We start from the raw sequence: 24,048 nt of genomic DNA, 5'->3' as shown, positions 1-24,048 counted from the left end.
AACATGAACATCATATCATATTATTCATAGCATCATAGTCATGGTAATTGAAATAGAATCATAATATTTGAAATTAAAATAACTCTTCAAGATTTGGCCACTTTGGTGACTAACAAATCTACCATAATTAATTCCAAAACTTTGTCCAACTTTCATATATATCATTGTCCTTTCACGTTTTCCCAATAATTCATAAAATGGTATAAACATATGACAATGACACATTTTGTCAGTACAAGGACCAGAAAATTGACGCAGGTTAGCGCCGTTCCCGCGCAATTTCGCGCTATGGTTCAGTTGAATTTCCCGTAAAGTGGCGCGGACTTGCGCCATCACGGCGCGATCCAACGCCAGTGATCCAGTACAAAAACCAGTAAAGTGGCGCGGACTTGCGCCATTGTGGCGCGATCCAGCGCCGTAGTCCAGAAAATCAAAATTGTTCTTTGTGCACAATTCAAAAACGATAAAAATTATGAACGCACAGTGAAAAGATCACAACATCAACAGTACTTGGACATAATTAATAACAAAAAACATGGATTTCTTTCTCATTCCTATCAAATAAGAATTTTTCAATAATAAAATCCAGAGGAATCAACAGTCATGGTGATCAAGAATTTTCAAAAAAACCCTATCTTTTCATGAATTAAGAATTCATTCATAATTATTTATGGAAAAACATAAATTCTTAAACGCATGCTCTGATACCACGTGTAAGCATTTAATCATTGATTCATGTTCAACAATAATCATACAAGAACATGAAGAGGATCTTTAGAATTCATGAGTTTCACATAAACATACATTTGTCCATAATGCGGAAGATCTCTAATGGTAGAACCCCTTTCTTAGAGTCTTAACCATTTCCTTTACTTGTATCTTCTTCTGATAGGGATGGGATGCAACTTTTATGGGCAGACAATGATGGACGTTAATTTCTCTCAGACTCTCTTATAAGAAAACTGACCATTAACTTTTTTGTAACTGCACCTATCAACAGTTACCCTTATAAATATCTTCCTTATCTGTCAATTACCATTATGCCTTTTTATTAATTAAATCAAATGACACTTAATATTATACATGATACAAATAATTTTACAATAACTACTTCATTGCCTAATTACAGTCTTCCTTGCTATATTTCTGCGAGAATATACGCTCCACGCCTTGAGTTGACCTTTGGACAAATGATGCATCACTTCATGATTTGGCTATGGATATCTCAGTTCGCTTTGCTAGTGGATATGTTTGGACCTTATCCGGCGCTTGATTATAGTGAACACGCAATGCATTTTAAGTTGGGCCAAGTTAATACGAAAAATGAAAATGCAAATTGCACAGGATGCACGAGCTTTAAGAAAAATGCTATGCAAGCGGTGAGTAGGTTTTCTATGATACGAAAAATGAAAATGCAAATTGCACAGGGTGCACGAGCATTAAGAAAAATGCTATGCAAGCGGTGAGGATGCTGTGAGTAGGTTTTCTATGATACGAAAAATGAAAATGCAAATTAATTTCATTTTTAATAGAAGTAAAAATTAAATATATAACCTAATATGATTTACTCAAATCTTTCACCACTAAATCAATTTTAATGGCTTAAAATACATATTACTTTAACGCAGGCTTTTTAAGATACCATTTGGTTTTTATTGCGATAATTAACCTTTGGTTTACGTCAATTCACAAAAATTTAATATTATTATCGTTGAAGTTTGACATAAATTTTAATTCTCTATATTCACTTAATATTATTAAGGGAATAACTATTATTAAATGCCTAATCTTTTACTCTCCTTAGTAATTTATAGTGACAATTTCAAAATAAATTAAAACTTCATAGCAGGAAATTACTTTTACCAGTGACCATTCCTGACCAATTGGAAATAGTCATGCCATTATATAAGTACTAGCCAAATAAGGACAACATAATTATTGTCGACCCCTTGAGAATCGACTTATATGAGAATCGAATATTATAAACTTAAAAAGAAACATAAATAGAACCGCGACATATATAAAGGAGCAAAAATTGCATACTTTCTTCCCGCAAAATTTTTTGGATTATTAACTTCAAAAAACAAAAAAGGGCGTCACCCTATCTAGTTCACCACACTACAGGCATCGATCGTACATTTAGACTTGTTGCTACAAGTAAATAGCTACCAAATTTTGTATTTTATCAGAGTGGGGACAAAATAATGTTCTTACTGATGCAGCCGTTGCTCTAGAGACCATATCCTGGGAGAAAAGAAACGCAGAGTCAGCCAACTACATTTGGGAAACAATATATATATATATATATATATATATATATATATATATATATTTCGGCATATCTATATTTTTACAGCAATTTGTATGTGACATGTGCCCCATATCCAAACTCTGTTATCAAAACACCTTGGCATTCATGACTAATATTTGGTAAAGATAAAATTTAAAAATACACGAGATGATAGGAACGGAGAAAATTTCATTTTTCGGGTAAAAAGGAATTTATCTAAAGACCTTAAATTCCAGATGTTATACACATTATATTGACGTTTCAATGAAACACATTTAAGATATCGCAGAATCAAACTAACGTGAATAATAATATCGACATACCAGAGGCGTCCAGGAACACAACCCTAGATGCCCCATTAAAATTGCCTACCTGAATTGTCCATTGGGTTGCCAGCAGGTACAGGCTCAGGTTCCTTAATCTCAACAACCACACAGTCTGACATTAAGAAGGTTTTGGCCACAGAGGCTGCGTGTTCCAGGCAACATCTGACCACCTATAAATAAGAGTAGGATGCTTGAGTTATCACAGTTTCATGTCAACTCTGCAGAATCATGCAGAGTTGCCCTGTTGAAAAGCCTTTTAAGATTGCCATAGTTGAAAATTACACCTCAATTTCCCTAGACTGAAAACTAAAGAAAATAAAATAGTGCGTGTTTATTCCCCACCTTAGGTCCAGTTATATTAAAACTAATCTGGAATGTCTTTCGCCTGATTTTCTCTATTTATAGTTTTTTTTTTTTTTTTTTTTTTGGGGGGGGGGGGGGGGGGGGGGGGGGGGGGGGGGGGCACCAAGAACAAAACTTATTCATAAACAAACAACATGCACCCATTTAGAAATATTGGATGTGAAAGTAACCTTGATTGCTTAATGATGTTGGCATTCCAAGACTGACATTTAAATAGCAGTACAAACATGCCAGCATATTAAACAAACCCTACCGTTATTTTATCAGATACTTCGAACATATCCAACTAGAGATAGCAGGGCATTGACAAGGTAAATTAAAAATTAATACAATGCTCAATCAGAATCACCTTTGTGGGATCAATGATCCCGGCAGCCATTAAATCTTCATAATTTCCAGTGGCAGCATTATATCCATATTTTGGATTGTCGCTGGACAAAACCTACCCACAACACCAAATCACATCATCACAAGCACATTGACAGCAATGAGAAATTACTAATTAAGATTTACCCACAACACCAAATCACATCATCACAAGCACATTGACAGCAATGAGAAATTACTAGTTAAGCAAATCTTAATACCTTCTCACTAACAACACTGCCATTAACACCAGCATTCTTGGCAATCAACTTCAGAGGGTAACTAAGAGCTCTTTTCACAATATCTGCTCCAACCTGCAACACATCAAATATAGTGGTTTTGAGACCTTGATCACACTCAGAAAGATAATTAATAAACATTGATGTTATTGAATAGAAGAAAAACCAATCAGGAACATTTCTAAGCACCCAAACCAAAAATATCTCCACATTCAAGAAATTTTAGTTCTTGCAATATCAAATAATTGACTCACTTTTTCCTCATCATTATCAAGGCTATCCTTGATTGCATCCACCTTTGATGCAAGTCTCAGCAGAGTGCATCCACCACCAACTACAATACCTTCCTCAACAGCTGCCTGAAAGTCAACAAAATATTAGCTCACAAACAGAATCCAATAAAAGATGAATATTTTGGGAAAGTAAACGTCACCTTTGTAGCATTAAGAGCATCTTCAACTCTCAACTTCTTTTCTTTGAGCTCTGTCTCAGTTTGTGCTCCAACCTACATATGTATAAAACAAAAACTGGACTAGTTAATATGCCTTGCACTGTGTAGAAACTAGTATATTATTATATTTCATTGAGTTCTTTACCTGTATCACGGCCACACCACCAGACAATTTTGCAATTCTTTCGTTAAGCTTTTCCTTTTCATACTCTTGCTCTGCTTGCTGTAATAATATGTAAAATATTTGGTTAGAACCTGCAGAATAATGAGAATCTCTCCAGCTTTCCCATCTGCACAGAATTACTCTCTATCTGTGACTACACTTGTGTATGTGTCCATAGATACAAAGTTAACTGTATCTATCTATCTATCCATACGTTATGTGTGTCATTCATTCTAAACTCCTTCAAATATTTCCCCTTGTTGAGTGTATCATTAGTCGTACTTCCTGTACAATGTCTCCAATAAACCCTGCACATGCTATGTCTCCATGTGCAAACGTTTTGGTAGAGTGAGAAAGAGAGAGAGAGAGAGAGAGAGAGAGAGAGAGAGAGAGAGATGGAAACCTCAATTTGGTTCCTAATTTGTGAAACTCTCTTGTTCACTACTTCCTGGGTACTTCCGTCACCGACAATTGTGGTTGTATCCTTGGTGAGCACAACCTTGGATGCATTGCCCAGAACCTCTTTCCCAGCTTTGTCTAATGTAAGGCCGACCTCTTCTCTGATTACAGTACCTGTAAACCAAATGGGAAGATACATACTGTTATTAAGAGCTGGAAACAAAAAAGATAGGGAGAAACAACTATACACATTCCAAATTAAACAGAAAAATCAGAGGCATGAAACTCCAAAATGTAAAAACCTCCTGTCAAGATGGCAATATCATCAAGGTACTGGCTCTTGCGTTCTCCAAATCCAGGGGCCTTAAGTGCTGCAATCTTCAGAGATCCTCTAAGTTTGTTCACCACAAGAGTTGCCAAAGCTTCTTGTTCAATATCCTCCGCAATAATCAAAATAGGGAATCCATTTCTGATTGCATCCTCCAGTATGTTAATTAGATCCCTTGCATTGGTAATCTTTTTATCAACTAACAGCAACTGCACAACAAACACACCACATAAAATCCTAACTAAATAAACAGGATGTTAAAAAATAATATTAAGATAGAGATTAAAAGCAAATGTCAGCACCTTGCAGTTCTCAAATTCAACAGCCATTTTTTCACTGTCAGTAACAAAGTATGGAGAAATATAACCACGGTCAAATTGCATTCCCTCAACAACATATAGACTGTTCTCAGCACTCTTTCCCTCCTCAAGTGTCACGACACCCTTTCTGCCAACCTTACTCAATGCTTCGGCGATCATATTTCCTACTTCATAATTGTTCCCTGCACTGACAGCTGCCACATCTGCCAACTCACTATCTTCAACCTACAATCCATGCAACCACGACTTTGTTAAGTCTTAACAATAGAAAAAAGATGTCTGAAATAATTACTGAACAAAAACACTAGAATACACCAATGGGAATATTTGAGTACCCCAAGTCCCCATGTAATAAACATGCTTAAACACACACACACACACAAATAGAAGAAACAAAATGTTTCACCTCTTTCGACATCAGTTTAAGCTCAGACACAAGAGCTTTTGCTGTCTTCTCAATGCCACGGGTGATAAGCACAGGGTTGGCACCAGCTGCAACAACCTGTAAATTTTGACAGGAAAATGAAGCCCAAGTCTTCGACAACAAGAAAAAACCAAACCTAGTAGCTACCACTTATTCAACATTTTTAAGCAAAGAACAAACCTACCTTAACACCTTCGGCAATAAGACCCTGAGCTAGAACAACAGAAGTCGTGGTTCCATCACCAGCCAAGTCATTTGTCTTCGCAGCTGCCTGTCTCACCAACTTAGCACCAATATTCTCAACCGGATCCTCTAACTCAACCTTAACAAAAGAAAAAAACGCCCACAGAATTCACCAAAAGCACTCACTTAAACATGAAATTCAAAGCACTTAAACTCATTCAAACTATTACAATATAAAATAAATAAATAAAATAAAAGACACGAGAATCAAAAGAAGCTTCAAATATACACCTCTTTGGCGACAGTGACACCATCGTTAACGATTTTAGGAGAGCCATACTTGCTCTCGAGAACGACATTCCTTCCTTTAGGACCAAGAGTAACCCCAACCAGATCCGCAAGCTTGTTCACACCATTCTGTAACACACAAAAAAACGTCACAAACTCCAGAACCTCAAAACGCATCGTTTTAGTGACCATCACTACTCACTTCAGCTACAGTGTGTGTGTGTGTGAGTACGTACCTGAAGCTTCTTAATAGCGGAGCCATCCTTGTTGAAATGCAACTCCTTCGCCATGGCGGAGACCTTAGCGTTCCGATTCCTCCTGGCGAGGACGACGCTGCCGGAGCTCCGTCTTCTTCCGCCGGCTAAGGGAAAGGAAGAAATGGAAGCGGAGGAAGAGAGGTTGTGAGCACCAACAGAGGACATTGCTGAGAAGGTTGATGCCATGGCTTTTCCACCCCCAAAGTTGAATCGAATTGGATTCAATTGAGAGAATGGTGGTTGTTAGGGTTTAAGAAGGGTTGAAAGGTTTTCGTTGTGGATAACGCAGCTTCGTGTGAACTCTCAAGCTTGTTGAAGAAAGGAGGGATTAGGTTTGTGTTATTACAATGCATAAGGATACATATGAGTGGTTTGATCTTGAACCTTCTGTTTGATCTGGACCGTTGGATTCGAACGGGTGCTCTTGTTTCTTGTCTTGCATTGGAATGCTCTAGAACTTCTTCTTTCTTTTTGGAAAGTTAGGAAAATGAATCGCCTACTGGTAGCGAGAACTTAAAAATTATAAAAACTGATTAATTTCGGAAAGTGTTTTTTTATTTAAGGAAATAAAAAAAATGAAAATGTTGTTGATCACAAGTTGTAATTTCAAAATTAGTTAATTTGAATATATATTCAATTTGTTATTTGTTTTAATTTTTCTACATTTTGAACTCTTAATTCTTTTAAAAACTATAAAGAATCTCAATCTTAAAGTTAAACTTAGAACATTTAATTTGATTTTATTTTTATTTTTTTTCTAAATTGCAAACTCTTTGTTCTTTTTTTTAAAATTATAAAGAATCTCAATCTTAAAGGTAAACTTAGAACAATGAATTCCATGGCTACGGGTTGATATTTAGAGCATTTGGAGAAAGTTATTAAATATTTGTTGATAGTTAATTTTATTTAAAGAATTAAAATTTAATGAATATAATTGACAAATAAAAAAATCTTTTGTTTTGTTTTTTTATTTTATTTAGTTGTTTTTAATATAAAAATACTGTTTTATTGAATAGTTAAAAAAACCAATGATTTATTAGTCAAATGCTTTATTCAATAATAAAAGAAGGTTTGATTCTATGATTTAAAATTATAAAAATAAATAACTGTTTTTTAATGAAATAAATGAGCAAACATATATAGAGAGAGATTAACGTTTTCCCCAAATATATATATGGGACATGATCTTTTGATACCGATTTCAAACTTTAAAATTTGATATCAAACTCTAATAGTTAGTTTCCACCAAATCTTCTCTCTCTCTCTCTATATATATATATATATATATATAGAGAGAGAGAGAGAGATAGGATCAACTTACACTAGTGTAAGAATAATAAATCTTACACCAAATCTTAACCGTTGATTTCTGTGCATCTAACAGTTGAGATTTATTGAGAATTAAAAATTAATTAATGAGTGAGTCCTAATAAATCTTAACCGTTAGATCCAGAAAATCAATGATTAAGATTTGGTGTAAGACTTATTATTCTTACACTGGTGTAAGATGATCCTGCCCCATATATATGATGATCATGCCCCAAATATATATATATATATATATATATATATATATATATATATATATATATATGTGTGTGAATTTATCTTTTGTCATGTCACATGACATAAAGTTATGTCATGTCATCCTAAAATTACGTCGTTTTGAAAATTAATGAAGAGTATTTTAGTAAAATTCATATAATAAATAAATAAACAAAAATATTAGAACATCCTTCATTAATTCTCATAACTCCCAAAATGATATAGTTTTTGGGTGATATAACATAATTTTATGTCATGTGACATAACGAACAATAAACATATATATCGGGGGTTATTGTAAAAGCTCGTTGTACACCGGTATTGTTAACATCAATTATGATATTAAGCGCAGTTACAATCACAGCAATTCATTTATAAAAATGCGAATAAACTTTTTCCGTTATTACGCGAGTATTTAAAACAATAAAGAGCGTAATAATTAATAGTTGTGACCATAACTGTGAACTCTTGCGGAATACTTGTTTAAACTATTTTTATATCTTATTTTACTCAATACAAGACACTAACGGGTTCCCATAAACCCACTTAGCTAATTTCTCGATTTTACATTTTTCACTCACCCGAACATGGTTCGGTTATTATTTTTCCACAGACACACCACACAAAACCAGTCCTTCCTCTTTAGCTATCTTTTTTTCTTACTAAAATACCTTTCCAATGAACCATCACACGAGTCATTTCGATCTCGTTTGCTCCGGATATCGCCGTTTGAAGTTGGACAAGCAAAACTGCCAACCAACCCCAAAATGTTGGGCTTCCTCCTTCAATGCTAAGCCCAAGCCCATTGAGGGGTTTCCTAAGAACCCTAACCCTAGATCTCACCTCCTCTATATATTCATTAGTTATGGGTGGAGGCTAGGTTAAGAGATTAGAGAGAAAATTTGAGAGATAATTATTTGATTGTTTGAGCAAAGTTTTATGCTTTACATTTGAGAGATCTCTAGAGAAAGTTTGAGTGAAACATCTCTGGGGAGGTTTGATTATCACCATTGTTGGAGAGGTTGAGTTAACCACCACATTGGTGATTCTGATTATTTGTAACCATTATTTTCATAGTGGATTTCTGATCTGGACTAGGTCCCGTGGGTTTTTACTTCTTCATTGAAGAAGGTTTTCCCACGTTAAATCTGGTTGTGTTCTTCTTCTTCTTCTTCTCTCTCTCTCTCTCCTGTTTTACGTTTTTGATTTTTTCGCTGCGCTGCCTGACCTGGTGAAGTTCAGGCCAAGGTATTGCCGAGATCCGAGATCAGGATCTTGTTGATCGACTTCCGCACAAAGACCCCCGAGCCGAGTTTGAGGGAACCGAGTTTTCCCAACAGTGGTATCAGAGCCCGAGTTCGACGGGTTCTGAAGGAGACGAGATGGAGACCAGTGGCATAACCAATGATGGAGACATGTTCAAGTTGACCGTAGATAATTTCACCTATTGGAGACCGATGATGGAAGATCATCTCTACTGCAAAGATCTACATGAGCCCATTACCCTAGATGAGAGACTAGCAGGCAAGACAGATAAGGAGTGGGAGATCCTGAGTCGAAAGGCGGTAGCCACGATCAGGAAATATATAGATAAAAGCCTTTTTGAGCACGTGTCCGAGTTCACAAACGCGTATGAGTTGTGGACGAAGTTGGAGTCCATGATTCAGAAGAAGACTCTCAAGAATAAAGCATACCTGGTTCACCGACTTGTGAAGCTTGAATACAAGGACGACATGAGCATGATTGAACACCTCAACACCTATAAAAGGTATTGTGAATCAGCTGTCAAAAGCTGAGATGAAAATTGATGATGAGATGCAGGCTTTGTTGCTGTTGAGCTCGCTGCCAGAAAGCTGGGATACTCTGGTGGTGACTTTGAGTAATTCAGCTCCAGAAGAAAAGTTGAAGATGGATGTCGTGGTAGACAGCCTCCTGAGCGAAGAAGTCAGGAGAAGAGAACGAGGTACTCCGAGCACGTCTGAGGCCAATGTTGCTGAAAACAAAGGGAAATCCGACTCCTGGGGTAAAAGTAGGGGTAGAGGTCGTGACAGACGAGAAAAGTCCAGAGGTCGGTCAAAGCCGAAATATGAGTTGAAGTGCTTTTACTGTGGAAAGACATGCCATAAGAAGCCAGACTGTTGGACCCTGCAGAATGATGAGAAGAACGACTCAGTGAAGCCGGATCAGATTATTCCCAAGAAGAGGGAAGATAAGAGCACCACTGCGGTGGCTGCCAACCCGGATGCCGAGATATTCCTCCTAGGTGAGGATAATTATTTGAATGTTGCATATGATGACTGCACCTGGATTGTTGACTTTGGTGCCTCCTTCCACGTTACTCCACACAATGGTTTTTTCTCCTCTTAACGAGGTGGTGATTTTGGAGTCGTGAAGATGGAAAATCAAGTGACCAGCAAGATTGTTGGTGTCGGTGATGTAACTCTGACCACGGATGTCGGATGTCGACTTGTGTTGAAAGATGTAAGACATGTTCCTGACATGCGTTTGAACCTAATCTCGGTAGGAAAACTTGATGATGTCGGGTTAGTGAACTACTTTGGTAGTGTTAGATGGAAGTTGGCCAAGGGAAACTTGGTCGTGGCCCGAGGTAAGAAGGAAGGCTCCTTGTAAGTGATGCAAGGAAAAATCAATGGCGGAGAAGCCAATTCTGTTCGAGATGAACCTAGCTTGGAGCTATGGCACAAGCGCCTCGGCCACATGAGCGAGAAAGGGCTACAGATCCTGAACAAGAAAGGATTATTGACCGGGTTGAAAGGCCAAGCGTTGGAGAGTTGCACGCATTGCCTAGCTAGAAAGCAGCACCGGGTTTCTTTTGTGAGACCGGATCAACCTAGACGACGCAGGTATATTCTTGACCTCGTCCATACTGATGTCTGCTCCATGTCGGAAAGATCCCTTGGAGGAGCTCAGTACTTTGTTTCATTTATTGATGACCATTCCCGCAAAGTGTGGGTATATTTGTTGAAGTCTAAAGACCAGGTACTCCAATCCTTTAAAGAATTCCATGCTATGATTGAAAGGGAGACTGGCAAGAAGTTGAAGGTGGTCCGATCTGATAATGGTGGTGAGTATTGCGGCCCTTTTGATGCATATTGCAGAGCGGCCAGGATTCGACTTGAGAAGACGCCCCCCCAAGACTCCACAGTTGAAGGACTTACTGAGAGGATGAATAGAACTATTGAAGAGAAGGTCCGAAGTATGTTGTCCAATGCCGGATTGCCGAAATCATTCTGGGGAGAAGCCGTCAAAACAGCTGTTGACTTGATCAACCTTTCACCATCACGGCCACTTGAAGGAGAAATTCCAGAAGAGGTCTGGACAGGTCGGAAAGCGGCCTTTAATCAATTGAAAGTGTTTGGATGTCGAGCTTTTGTGCATATCCCTGAAGATGAAAGGGCAAAACTTGATGCGAAGACAAAAGAAAGCATCTATCTTGGTTCGCCGAGATGTGAGTCCGGGTTCCGACTTTGGGATCCAATCAATAAGAAGATCGTGAGAAGCCAAGATGTGATCTTTCATGAAGATGAGAACATTCATGACATCTCGAAACCCAAAGTTCGAGTTATTGTCAGACGCGAAGAACCCATCCCTCCTATCCGAGCTGAAGCAGGGAGAGAAAATCAAGAGAATGAAGGAATTGATGATCAGCAACAAGCTGAAGATGACCAAGACACTGATGTCCGAGTTGATGATGAGATCCGGGATGAGAATGATGAACCGGGTTCTTAAGCTGAAGAACAGCCGAGATATCCAACTCGAGAAAGAAGACCCTCTACAAGATACCCATCTGATGAATACATTGTTGTTGCTGAAGACGGTGAGCCTCAGAGTTATGATAAGGCTGTGATGAGCTCAGAGAAAGAAGAATGGGAAAAGGCAATGCAAGACGAGATGAAGTCTCTGCACGAGAATCAGACTTATGAGCTGACCGAGTTGCCAGAAGGAAGACGAGCTTTGAAAAATAAATGGGTCTACAAGATTAAGAATGAAGAGAACGGGCAGAAGCCGAGATACAAAGCCTGGATTGTAGTGAAAGGCTGCAATCAGAAAAAATGAGTTGATTTTGAGGAGATTTTTTCTCCTATGGTGAAAATGACCTCGGTCCGAACCGTGTTAGCCAAGGCGGCTTCGATGGACCTTGAGGTAGAACAAATGGACGTGAAAACGGCATTTCTTCACGGTGACTTAGAAGAAGAAATATATATGGAGCAACCTGAAGGATTCCAAGCTCCAGACCCAGATGACTCGGTATGTCGGTTGAAGAAGAGCCTCTATGGCTTGAAGCAAGCACCTCAGCAGTGGTACAAGAAGTTTGAATCATTCATGACTGATCATAAGTTTGAGAAGACTGAAGCCGACCACTGCGTATTTGTGAAGAGGTATGAGGCAGGAGACTTTATGATTTTGTTGTTATATGTTGACGACATGCTTATTGTAGGAAAATACAAATCGAGGATAGCCGCCCCGAAGAAGGCGTTGAGCTCGTCCTTCGCAATGAAGGACCTCGGCCCTGCAAAGCAAATTCTCGGAATCAAGATTATTCGAGATAGACAAAAGAAGCTACTGTGGCTGAGTCAAGAGAAATATATTGAGAAGATTCTGAAGAGATTCAGCATGGACAAAGCCAAAACAGTGAGCACCCCCCTTGTCTGACACATAAAGCTGAACCAGAAGCAATGTCCGAGATCTGATGAAGACAAAGATAAGATGATGAAGGTCCCTTACCAATCCGCCGTCGGAAGCTTGATGTATGCAATGGTTTGCACTAGACCCGACTTGGCGTATGCTGTTGGAATGGTAAGCTGGTATTTGTCAAACCCCGACAAAAAGCACTGGGAAGCAGTGAAGTGGATCTTCAAGTACCTCCGAGGTACGACCGACTTATGTCTCCGATTTGGAGAAGGCAAAGCCGAGTTGCAAGGCTACTCAGATTCTGATTTAGGGGCAGACGCTGACTCGAGGTAGTCGACTACAAGATATTTGATGAGATTTGCCGGAGGAGTTGTCTCTTGGCAATCAAGACTTCAGAAATATGTTGCACTGTCTACAACAGAAGCTGAGTACATTGCCGCTACTAAGGCAAGCAAAGAGATGCTGTGGATGAAGAAGTTCCTCACGGAACTCGGCCATGATCAAGACAAGTACGAGCTGGGTTGTGACAATCAAAGTGTAATCCATCTTGCGAAGAATTCAACCTATCACTCCCGCACTAAGCATATTGATGTAAGGTATCACTGGATCCGGGATGTGGTGGAAGGTGGAGAGCTCGAACTCGTCAAGGTGCACACTGACCAAAATTGGTCCGACATGATGACAAAGCCGGTTCCAGCAAGGAAATTTGAAGACTGCTGTGAAGGAGCCGGGTTGATGCTGAAGTCGACGCATTGAAGTCGAAGGGGGAGATTTGTTGGGCTTTCTCCTTCAATGCTAAGCCCAAGCCCATTGAGGGGTTTCCTAAAAACCCTAACCCTAGATCTTACCTCCTCTATATATTCATTAGTTGTGGGTGGAGGCTAGGTTAAGAGATTAGAGAGAAAATTTGAGAGATAATTATTTGATTGTTTGAGCAAAGTTTTATGCTTTGCATTTGAGAGATCTCTAGAGAGAGTTTGAGTGAAACATCTCTAGGGAGGTTTGATTATCACCATTGTTGGAGAGATTGAGTTAACCACCACATTGGTGATTCTGATTAATTGTAACCATTATTTTCAGAGTGGATTTCTGATCTGGACTAGGTCTCATGGGTTTTTATTTCTTCATTGAAGAAGGTTTTTCCACGTTAAATCTGGTTGTGTTCTTCTTCTCTCTCTCATATTTTACGTTTTTGATTTTTCCGCTGCGCTGCCTGACCTGGTGAAGTTCAGGCCAAGGTATTGCCGAGATCCGAGATCAGGATCTTGTTGATTGACTTCCGCACAAAGATCCCTGAGCCGAGTTTGAGGGAACCGAGTTTTCCCAACACAAAACAACTCCAAACATCCTTCACTCCACGAATTACTGCAGACAAACCACTCACTCAATTGCTCCCAAATTTTTATACCATGTACTAGACACCTCTAGCTTGAATTTGATATTCATACACTTAATTTGACCAAGAAACGAAATGAGAATAAAAATCCAGAAAACTGCCAGAAACAGCCCCTGCATAGGTGCGTTCTGGACAGTCCATGTTCACAGGTTTCTACAGAGCTGCGTGCAACCCAGAAATTCCTCAGATTTTAACATCGTGTAGGGGACATCTCAATATTTAAAATGGTGTATGGCACGTCCCTATCGGACCTCTGTGGAGGGAGATATGCTCTCCCGAAGTTCGTCTAAATTCTGCCAATTCTACAGAAAATTCGCCAGAGTTTCCTTTGTTTTTCCTAAAATCCCCAATTTGTAATTGCTTTCTAATACCTCAAATGTACCTAATAACCAATTGGTGGCACACACAAGGACCAACAATGCCTTGGGGGCACTAACAACCCAACTCAGTTTATAGTTATTACACAATTTATACGATATAGCTCACTTTATAAATCCTTAACTTGTTTCAATCACCAATGTCCATTTACATGCAATTTCTCAACATACAATTAATTATAATCCTAAAATAGGCCTAAAGCCCTTCCATCATATTACATCATGTATCCATTGTACAATTACAACATTTCACTTACATATTACAACTTACAACTTCATACTTTAATTACAACTTGAAACATAAAGCTTGAAAGACATATACAACTAACTAGACTTAGGCAAAATGACATGAACAAATATGACTATGAAACTCATCCTACATACATATGGGATGTTCATGCCGTAAGTCTAGCCTAGGCCAAATGGCCATCAAAATGCAAAAGTGCAAGTCCTCCAATGACTCATCCTACGGGGTTCTTGCTCGCCGCTCCTGTACCATTGCTACCTCCTGAAATAAAGCCCCCAAGACGGGGGGAGATATACGAATATATTTCAGTAACCCAGAGGTTCTGGAGAAAACTCTGCCCAATGGCTCACTTCGATGCATATAAATAATATAAAATAACCACTTTTCAAAACGGGATAAAGCAAGAGATTTAGAGAAACTGGGGAATATAGGAATACAAAATACGACGAAGCGGGAATGGTAGCTACCAATACCACGCAACGTCCTCGGCATATAAGCCTATGGGTCTCATCCAAGGCGTGTTCCTAGAACATCAACCAAGGTCCCCCTCCCATCCGCATACACCCGAGACTTCCTAGTGTGCTCCTATCCGGATCACACACCACGACCCTGGGTCAACTGAAACTCCCTCTCGGAGACCTACCCAGTGGAAGTCTGAAACGCCCAAAGGCAAAAACTGTCTACTGGCCAGAGACTCGGTACATATGTACCCTCATAAATACTCATACATGCTCATGTCATTCTACACTACTCATATACATTTCCTACCATCACCCTCAACGGGTATGGTGGAACACACAAGGGGAACAAGCCCCAGTACCAAGAGGTTACCTGTAAAAAGCTCAATTCCAAGCTTGCTTGAATTTCACGTATTTAATCCAATGCCTTTAAACTTGTTCTTCAACCTATGTACCATCAAATTACGTTATATCAATTCATGCCACCACACAAGTCAAAGACAATTACCCCAATGTTTTCAAGATTTAATACATATTAACACATCTTTCAAAACCACAAGTTAATACAAGTTTCCAAACTAACCATCTATATAGCATATACTTGAATTTACTTGCTAAATGTAATCAAACACTTATGTGAATTTACTTTCATTCCTAGGTCAATTAATCCTATAGTGGCCGAATTGCACCACTTAGAAAATCCAAGAATTTGACTTGTTTTCCTATTCATATACCTTAGTTAATTCCTTGTTTGATCACTAAGTAGTCTTATATAAATTAGTACATAACTTTTTCATCAAAACTCTAACATAAACATAGTCTCATCCTAGACTTAATTAAGATTTCACACTTTATCTTTGGTTCAAATACTAGCCAATCATCATTAAATGTCCTAAGGATCCTTGTTTTACATTACCAATGAATTAAACACTTAATTTACACAATTAATTCTAAAGGGCCGAAAAACACACACTTTTTACAGCATCAACATTCTGTGCCATTTTAATCACGAAAATTCATCTTAACTCAGATTCCCTTGAATTTTTGATATGTTATAGTAGACACTTAAGGCTTTAATTTGGAGCAAACCACACTCCATTTGGAGTCCTGTAGCTTCAGATATGAATTTTTTAATATAACAGCCCCTATGTTGATCCTAAAAGGTCTATAAGGTTCTTTTGAAAATCCTATACTTCATTCTTTTTACAAACAACTCTAAATCATATTACACTTATATTTCCACATACAAACTTGATTAAACACATCCTTTAACTATTTTATCACATGATGACCGATTTGCCTAGCTTAAGGTTTAATGAATTCTCTTTCAATTTTTCTATCACTTGAACCTTCATCAATGCATATACTATCTTTTTTTCTTTTTTTTTTTGGAAATAATAGGAAATTAAAACAAAAAGAAACTAGGCACAAAGCCTAGACCAGTGAACACCTATAGTGTCACCATACAAACTATCAATACAACCTGACGGTGGACAATCAAATTCCTGAATTACCCAAGAGAAACCATAAGAGTAAGAGGCTAGAAAGTCCGCTACTCTATTTCCTTCACGGTGAATGTGAGACAATCAAACTATCTTTTATTTCATTTAGACATATTATCAAACACTTGGTGTGCATATTTTTACACACAAAATCTAAACCATATAGAGTTCATTAAATTCATCCGTTTTGTGATTTCAATTTCTTTTTGTAGTAGAGAAAGCCAATCCATCACAACAACTCATTAACCAACTTAAACATCAATAAAACCACTTAAATTCATCATCAAACCAACATTAAAAATATCACCATAAACAGCCCCAATTTCATAAAACCTAACATAAAATCCATGAAATTAATCAAGGAAAGATAGTTTAATCACCTTTTAATGCTTCTAGGAGACTAATTCATCAACTTCTCATCAAAAGGACATGAAAACACATCATTTAACCAAGAGGGCAGCTGCGGGTCGCTGGACATATGGAGGAAGAACTCATCATATAAAGCTCCTAAGGATGAACAAGTTGGTAGGTTAGGTTCCTTAGGTTACTAGCTTGAAGTTTTGTGAAGACATTTATGGAATAAAATGATTAGAAAACATGTTGCTAAGCTTCTCTTGCTCACAAGGTGCACACGGTTTTGGAGGAGGAAAGAGTGCAGGTTCGTGTGCCTTAAAAAGAAGAACAACCGCCTTATACAATTGGAAATCACTAAAGACACTAATCTTGACTTTCTTGTCTTTAACTTGAATCTTATTGGCCAATCCTTTTCCAACTTTTTAAATTCATCTTATTGACTCCCTTAGAAGAAGCATGCAGCGTATAATACAAAGAAAAAAAATAGAAGAACCAACTTTAAAGAAAGAAATAATCTATCTTACTTAAATTAATCAACTTTGACATTCCTTAATTCAAAATAAATCCTGTTGGTCTATAATTAATCCAACCTTGACCTAATTAATTAATTATTCTAATCACAATTAGAACTACCTAAGAATACCTTTAGTCTATAGTTTTTTTCCGAACAATTTAATTATACAATCAAATACAAATTTAAAACTAGTTTAATTAACTTTTTAACACGCATTGACTAATGTTAATTCTAATTGCTTAATTTCAATTAAAATGTGACCTATTTTTCAGGATTTTCATAATTCTTCCCTTTAATCCAATATTAATATATTAATATGTAATTTAGAAGTGTGAGGTGTTATATTACACTTGTGATGCCTGGCAACTTGCAAGGATTAACGACTGTCCCCACACACTAACACGAGACTTTTCAGTATACTTTTTCCTCACTCGCACACTTCCCGGGAAAACTTCCCAGGAGGTCACCCATCCTAGAATTGCTCCAAGTCAAGCACACTAAACTATGGAGTTCTTCCGTTCCGAGCTACCGAAAAGTAGATGCATCTTGTTAGTATAGGTAGTACCAATTAATTCTTATAAGCCATTCCCAACTGTACCGTCCCATACCAGCACAATCTCTGGAATCCCTCTCTTTCGGGTGTTGATTCGATTCATTCAAGTACATCCGTCCCTAGAAGCCTGCCAGGAGCCGCTCCTTGTCCATGTTCCTTCGCATCGGCGATCACTCCTCGCCCTCGTCAGCGCCCAGGATGTTACAGTTATCATTTTTGAAATTGCTGGACATCCAGCTAGGAATTATAATTATACATGGGTGGGTAAAAGCATTAAATACAGGGAATAAATGAGAATCAACGATCAGGATTACTAGCTGGGACGTCCAGCAACTTGAGAAATAATTTCAATATATATATATATATATATATATATATATATGGTAAAATCATTTCTGCATCTGTTTTACGTACAGCAACGACAGGTGTATGATTATAATTCTCTACATTTAATGCTTTCATCCTTTGTATGATTATGATTCCCCGCATTTAATACTTTCAATGGCAAGTATTTGATTGCTGCACGTACAGCAGCTACAGAAATGTAAACCCCTATATATATATATATTTATATATATAGGATGTCAAGTCACTTAATATAAGGATTTGTCTAGTCAGGGAATCATAACCATAGAAAGGTGGATCAATGATGATAAAGGAAGAGAGAAAAATATAATATTCATTTCCGATCAATTAAATAAGGAAAGTAAATATCCAAAATGACATAGTTTTGGGTGACACATCAGTCAAGTGACATGGCAAATAATTAATCCACACACACACACACATATATATATATATGAGAGGTTATACTTACAACTTCTTACAAACACTTTTATGGTTGTTGGATCAAAATCAAATCAACGGTTACAAAATGACATTAAATGAGAGTCGTTGATTTAATTTTTATCCAACTATCATAAAAGTTGTTGTAAGAAGTGGTAAAGAAAAATAGGTTGTAAATATAACCTATATATATATATATATATATATATATATATATATATATATATATATATATATATATATATATAGGGAAAAATATTTCTACAGCCACTTTAGATAAAGTTGTCTACAGCTACCCCTTTTTAACTAAGTATGACCGGTCATACATTGAAATTACATTTTCTCTCTCCGCCACGTCAGCCGACAGTGTCTGAGGAAAGAGAAAAAAAGAACCGCTTTATTGTTATAACTAAGTATGAATGGTCATACTTAGTTAAAAAAGGGTAGCTGTAGATAACCTTATCTAAAGTGGCTGTAGAAATATATTTTTTCATATATATATATATATATATATATATATATATATAAGATGTAATAACTCAAATAATTAAGCGACATTAATTGAGGATTAATGTATAATTAAAAGGGGTTAATCAGTTGAAAAAATCAAATGTTGAGTTTATACACTTTTCAGGGTTAAAGTGCAAATAATAAAAGTGTTGTAGTAAAAATGTGATAATGCAAAGTAGGTGAGTCCCAAAAATAAATTAAATGAGTCACACTTTAATTAAACTCAAATGGCCCAAAATCATAAAATTATGAGGTTTAAGCGGATACTAGTACGAGCAGAGGTGTAAGGAAGGGTAGGATGGTATTTTTCCATTAAAGATATTTTCTAACACAAGGTTTCTTTTTCATTCCTCTCATCCTTCTCATTCACACTTCCTTTCCTTTTCCCTCTCAAAATTTCATCATTTCCCTTATCGTTTTCTCCCTACAAGATTCGACCAAGAGAGGAAAGGATAGTGTGAGTGTGAATTTCATCTCCTTCTTCATTCTTGTACGTGACCTTGGTGGAAGCAAAAACCCATTCTTGTTCTTTATGAGGTTGGGGCGCTATTTCTTTTGGAGAACTACAAGGAGAGGAGTTTGTTCCAATTGAAGCTTGGAGCTTCACATTGACATGCTTGAGAGATTGGATGTAAGAGTCATGAGCTTCTCTTTGAGTTTTCTTGGGCATTCATGGAAGTTCCTTAACCTAAGTTTGCTAAAGTTTGGGAGTTACGAAATGTGAGTGTTAATGTTGAAATTAATACATGTTCTGTATATATTTGAGGTTTGTTTAATTGGTGAGATTGATGGTATAGCCTACTAGGTAATTGAAGGGGTTTATGTTCTTGAAAGAGGCTTAAGAAATCTATTAGAACCCTTCAAGTACGAAATTAGTGTGCTAAGAATAATTTCCCTCTGTTTGAGTGGTCTGCAACATGCTTAGGGGTGCTAAAAAATGCTATAGGACAGTAAGCACCCGTTTGAAAGAACTATGGCACACTAAATTTGTGAAAAATACATGTTGAGTGCGCTTTAGCACGCTATTAGGTGCTAAAGCGTGCTAGGCAGGAATATGCTATAATAAAATGGACATAACTTGAGCTATAGAGCTCCAAATTAAGTAAAGTTTGAACTTATGTAAATCTAACTAAAGATCTACAACTCTACAAAATCTTAGTACCATTGGATATATGGATTAATCTCAGTTCTATTTTTAAGTTGTTGCCTTATTTGCAAAAGTTCGATTCGAAATTGTTGTCTTGCGACAGACATTTCTCGAGATTTATAAAATCCAATTGAGACTTATAATATGTCTTTAGAAAGCTTGAGATGTCTAGTTTAACATAGCAATTAAAAAATTAGATACCAATGGATGTAAAATGAACTTATATGTAAAATGATTGTTATAGATTAATTATTTTCCTTTGGTAGTCTATTGTTAGTGGAATTAATGTGTGGCTTGTGGAACAAAGGGAAAGGAGCTTTGGACGCTTAACACTAGGAGGTAAACTCTTAAACCTTTGGATTAGTCCCCTTTGATGTTTCACCATACTCTATTGGGAGTAATAATTTATATGGATTGATGTGCATTATGTATTAGAATAAGTAATAATGCATGATATGAGAAAATATGTTTGTGTATAAATGCATGATTGAGAAGGTTCCCTTGCCAGGAGAATATATGTGCATGGACTTCCCTTGGAACCAGTTTCGTAGAGTAATTCCTTGTGGTCAAAATCTTAGAGGAGGAGCCCGTACGGTCTTCTCTCGTAAGTTCCATGTGAGCCCTGTGAAGTGTCAAATATATCATGTCTTTAGGACCAAAAATATGCTAAATAATGCTTAATACGGTAAAAAACATGGTAAATATTATTAGATGCAAAAGACTTCTCTAATTTTCGTACTTGGTAAGATACTAACTGAAAAATGTATCGATTTCAGGTTAAAATTGCTATATTAGAGCATTGATAGATCAAGGAAAGTGGAGGAAGACAAGACCCAAGCCAATCGAAAGCCAAAGGAGTGTTATTTCACGTATAAGCTTGCTGAGTTGCTCGCTATAGCGAGGCACTCAGTGAGAAGACATCAAAGACGTGCTAATTTTCAGCCTTACTCGCTGGCTTGCTCGCTTCCAGCAAGCATGCTATTTTTCCTCGCTATGATGCTCGCTATAATGAGCAATCTAGCGAGCAGCATTCCTATAGAATGTTATTTTCAGTATTCTCCTCACTGGTTTGCTCACTTCAACGAGCAAACACAGTGTGCATCTCGTAAGAAAGGCCCATGGATGTTTTTATTAAAAAAGGAAAGAAAGAGGTCAATTGAGAAGGATATTTTCTATGATCTGGATAGAGGAAAACTTTATTCTTGGATCGGAAAGTCGAGGTGAGGGTCAAAGCTTCACTGTGGAGATCGACGATTGAGTTTTTTTTTTCTCTAGTTTTTCATCTATTGTCTTAGTTTTCCTGACAATGTCAGGCTATATTTCTCTTGTAGTTAGGGATAGAGGGAATTTTTTGAGTCTTGATTTCATTTACTTTTTCATTTCAGTTTAATATTTAAACTTTCATGTTGTGCAATTATTCTGCGTTTCTTTCTTAGTTCTTTTTTGAATTGATCACTCATAGAAGGATATTTGAGTTTTGCATGACAATAGGGATGTTAGTGTGAAATTCTGATTTGAACAATTGCTAGGCTTTGTTTGATCTAGGGATAGACTAATAGAGCTTATGATTTTGTGTATTCATCGTTTTTAATGCTTGCCATAAGCAAAATTACTAAGGGATTAGGATTCTTAATAGGTCAAAGAATTGAAATACCAAGGGGTTGAGTTTTAATTAATTTGTGATGAAATTTTCAATAACATGAGTTTGAATGTTAATTGTAGGAACGAGTATGAAGAGATTAGGGAAATCGAAACCTTATCTACGCTTTTGCATAATTAAATTTTTTTCCCATTTTTAGTTTGAGTTCTTGTTCTTGTTTTTGATATTTAGCTTAGTAGTTTTAGTTTCTGATTTTATATTTCAATCATACTCACAATTATTATTCTGATTAATCCAACTTTGATCACGTAGTGAAATTAGTACTTGACAGATCAATCTTCATGGGAATGCTAAATTTACTCATTCACTTTATTACTTGTACAACCGATGTACTTGCTGCGAACTTTCCTTGGAACCATTTTCATGGAGTAATTCCTTGTGGTTAAAACATGGGAGGAGATGCCCGTAGGGACTTCTCTCGGAAGTGCCACACGAGTACTCCCTTTTGGGCAAGTTGGCTAATGGAGTGGCTCTAGTTCTAATATTATTATCTGTATGAGATATATTATGCTACGTTTATTTTAATACATGTACATCATGTAAGTGAACTTAAGGGTGTAGGAGTCTCGAAAGACCCTTAGTTTACTGAGATTGTTATCTTATCCCATGTGGGGAACTATATTTGTGAGCATATGCAGTTGTGGACTTCCCTTGGAACCAATTTTGTGGAGGAATGTGGTTAAAACCTGGGAAGAGAGCCCGCAGAGACTTTTCTTGGAAGTGCCACATGAGCACTCCCTTTTTGGCAAGTTGGTCAACAGAATGTTGCGCAAGACGGAGATAAGAAAGAAGAGGAATAGAAGAACTGTAAATGAACCTAATATAAGCTCAGAATATTGCACAGAAAACAATAGACACAAGTGGAGGAGATAAAAATATCTGATAGAAAAATTATGTTCAAAACCCTCAGCCACAATGCAGAGCAGAGTTTATCCTTCTTCTTTTTTGGTACAATTGCAGAGTTTATCTTTGCCTTAACTCAATATGTTAATCGATCTACAGTTTATTTTTGAAAAAAAAATTGTGAGAATCAAATTGTGAAAAAAAAAAATTTAATTTGTGCCGGTTTTCAAACGTCAGAAAAATGAAAATAAAAAGTTGAATATACTCAAAATTATTTTGGCTTTATATAAAGGGCCTCTTTTTTCTTATGTTGCTGCAAATTTTTTTTTTTAGCAATAACCAATTCTAACTATATATTCCCAGGAATATATAGTTATAATCTTAAAGTTGTTTTTTTTCTCTCTCTTTAAAAATTGTTTGCTGACGTGGAGAGAAAAAAATAGCTTCAAAATTAGAGTAAATATCATTTTTGGTGCTCAGCAAATTTCATGATGCCCTCTTTAGTCCCTAGCAATAAAAAGGCCATTTGTGGTCCCTGATTTTTTCAAATTAGGCACACGTTAGTCCTTCGGTTAGTGGGGCTCCAATGTCGTTACTAACGTTTCTGACGTGGACCATTAAGTTGTCGAGTCATAATAACACAATCCACCCAGGACACAAAAAAGCGACATCATTGAGTGTAGTTTAACACCACCGTGCACTTAGGTGGTTGTCTTCTTCTCTTCCGTTTGTTTAACACCACCGTGCACTTGCACCTTCCATTTAAAAAAAAATCAAAACAAGAGACAAATCTTGGAGAAGGAAGAGCAGTGGAGGTAAAACTGAAGTGAAAATACCCTCATCTGGAGTAATATTGTTACCTAACCATTGTTCTTGTTTTGTTGCAAAAACAGCAGTACTTCTAGTTGCTACCTACCCTTCTCACAAAAACTCACAAAAGTCAATGATGCATTGACTACTTGTGGATCTGTGTCTCTTGCAGCTTTATTCCCATAGATGAAACTTCTCTAAACTTTCTTGGGTCATCACCAGTTCACCTTAAAAGTAACATTTTGTGGATTTTTTTTCTAAGTTATGTTTTCATGGTTTTGGGATTGGTGCATCTG

The 24,048-nt window shown here is 37.0% G+C and overlaps 1 protein-coding gene and 1 long non-coding RNA gene across 2 annotated transcripts; both read right to left on the bottom strand.

Moving 5' to 3' along the window:
- Window positions 1–1,883: 1,883 nt before the first annotated feature.
- On the bottom strand, window positions 1,884–6,734 carry LOC133309064 (ruBisCO large subunit-binding protein subunit beta, chloroplastic). The gene is made up of 14 exons (XM_061509804.1): window positions 6,377–6,734; window positions 6,144–6,269; window positions 5,854–5,991; window positions 5,652–5,747; window positions 5,228–5,470; window positions 4,900–5,134; window positions 4,602–4,771; window positions 4,181–4,258; window positions 4,018–4,089; window positions 3,839–3,943; window positions 3,567–3,659; window positions 3,329–3,421; window positions 2,663–2,786; window positions 1,884–2,244 (listed from the first exon to the last, which is right to left on the bottom strand). The coding sequence occupies exons 1-14, from the start codon at window positions 6,581–6,583 to the stop codon at window positions 2,231–2,233; spliced, it is 1,794 nt and encodes a 597-aa protein (XP_061365788.1). The 5' UTR covers window positions 6,584–6,734; the 3' UTR covers window positions 1,884–2,230.
- Window positions 6,735–14,534: 7,800 nt separating this feature from the next.
- Window positions 14,535–17,235, bottom strand: LOC133309150 (uncharacterized). Its single transcript, XR_009751285.1, has 3 exons — window positions 16,956–17,235; window positions 15,447–15,520; window positions 14,535–14,876 (listed from the first exon to the last, which is right to left on the bottom strand). It is a non-coding gene; the product is annotated as an uncharacterized LOC133309150 (long non-coding RNA).
- Window positions 17,236–24,048: the final 6,813 nt, after the last annotated feature.

Source organism: Gastrolobium bilobum, unplaced genomic scaffold (assembly GCF_033153095.1).
Source record: "Gastrolobium bilobum isolate Gb01-03AN ecotype WA unplaced genomic scaffold, APGP_CSIRO_Gbil_v1 utg14123, whole genome shotgun sequence".
NCBI lineage: Eukaryota > Viridiplantae > Streptophyta > Magnoliopsida > Fabales > Fabaceae > Gastrolobium > Gastrolobium bilobum.
The sequence above is the reverse complement of the archived record's forward strand: the minus strand, read 5'-3'. Positions and strand labels throughout refer to the sequence as shown.

Coding starts and splice junctions, on each gene's coding strand:
- LOC133309064 (XM_061509804.1), bottom strand. CDS start 6,583: ATGGCATCAACCTTCTCAGCAATGTCCTCTGTTGGTGCTCACAACCTC. Junction 4,772..4,899: donor TATTGCCATCTTGACAGGAG/GTTTTTACATTT, acceptor TTTGGTTTACAG/GTACTGTAATCAGAGAAGAG. Junction 3,944..4,017: donor ATGCTCTTAATGCTACAAAG/GTGACGTTTACT, acceptor GTTGACTTTCAG/GCAGCTGTTGAGGAAGGTAT.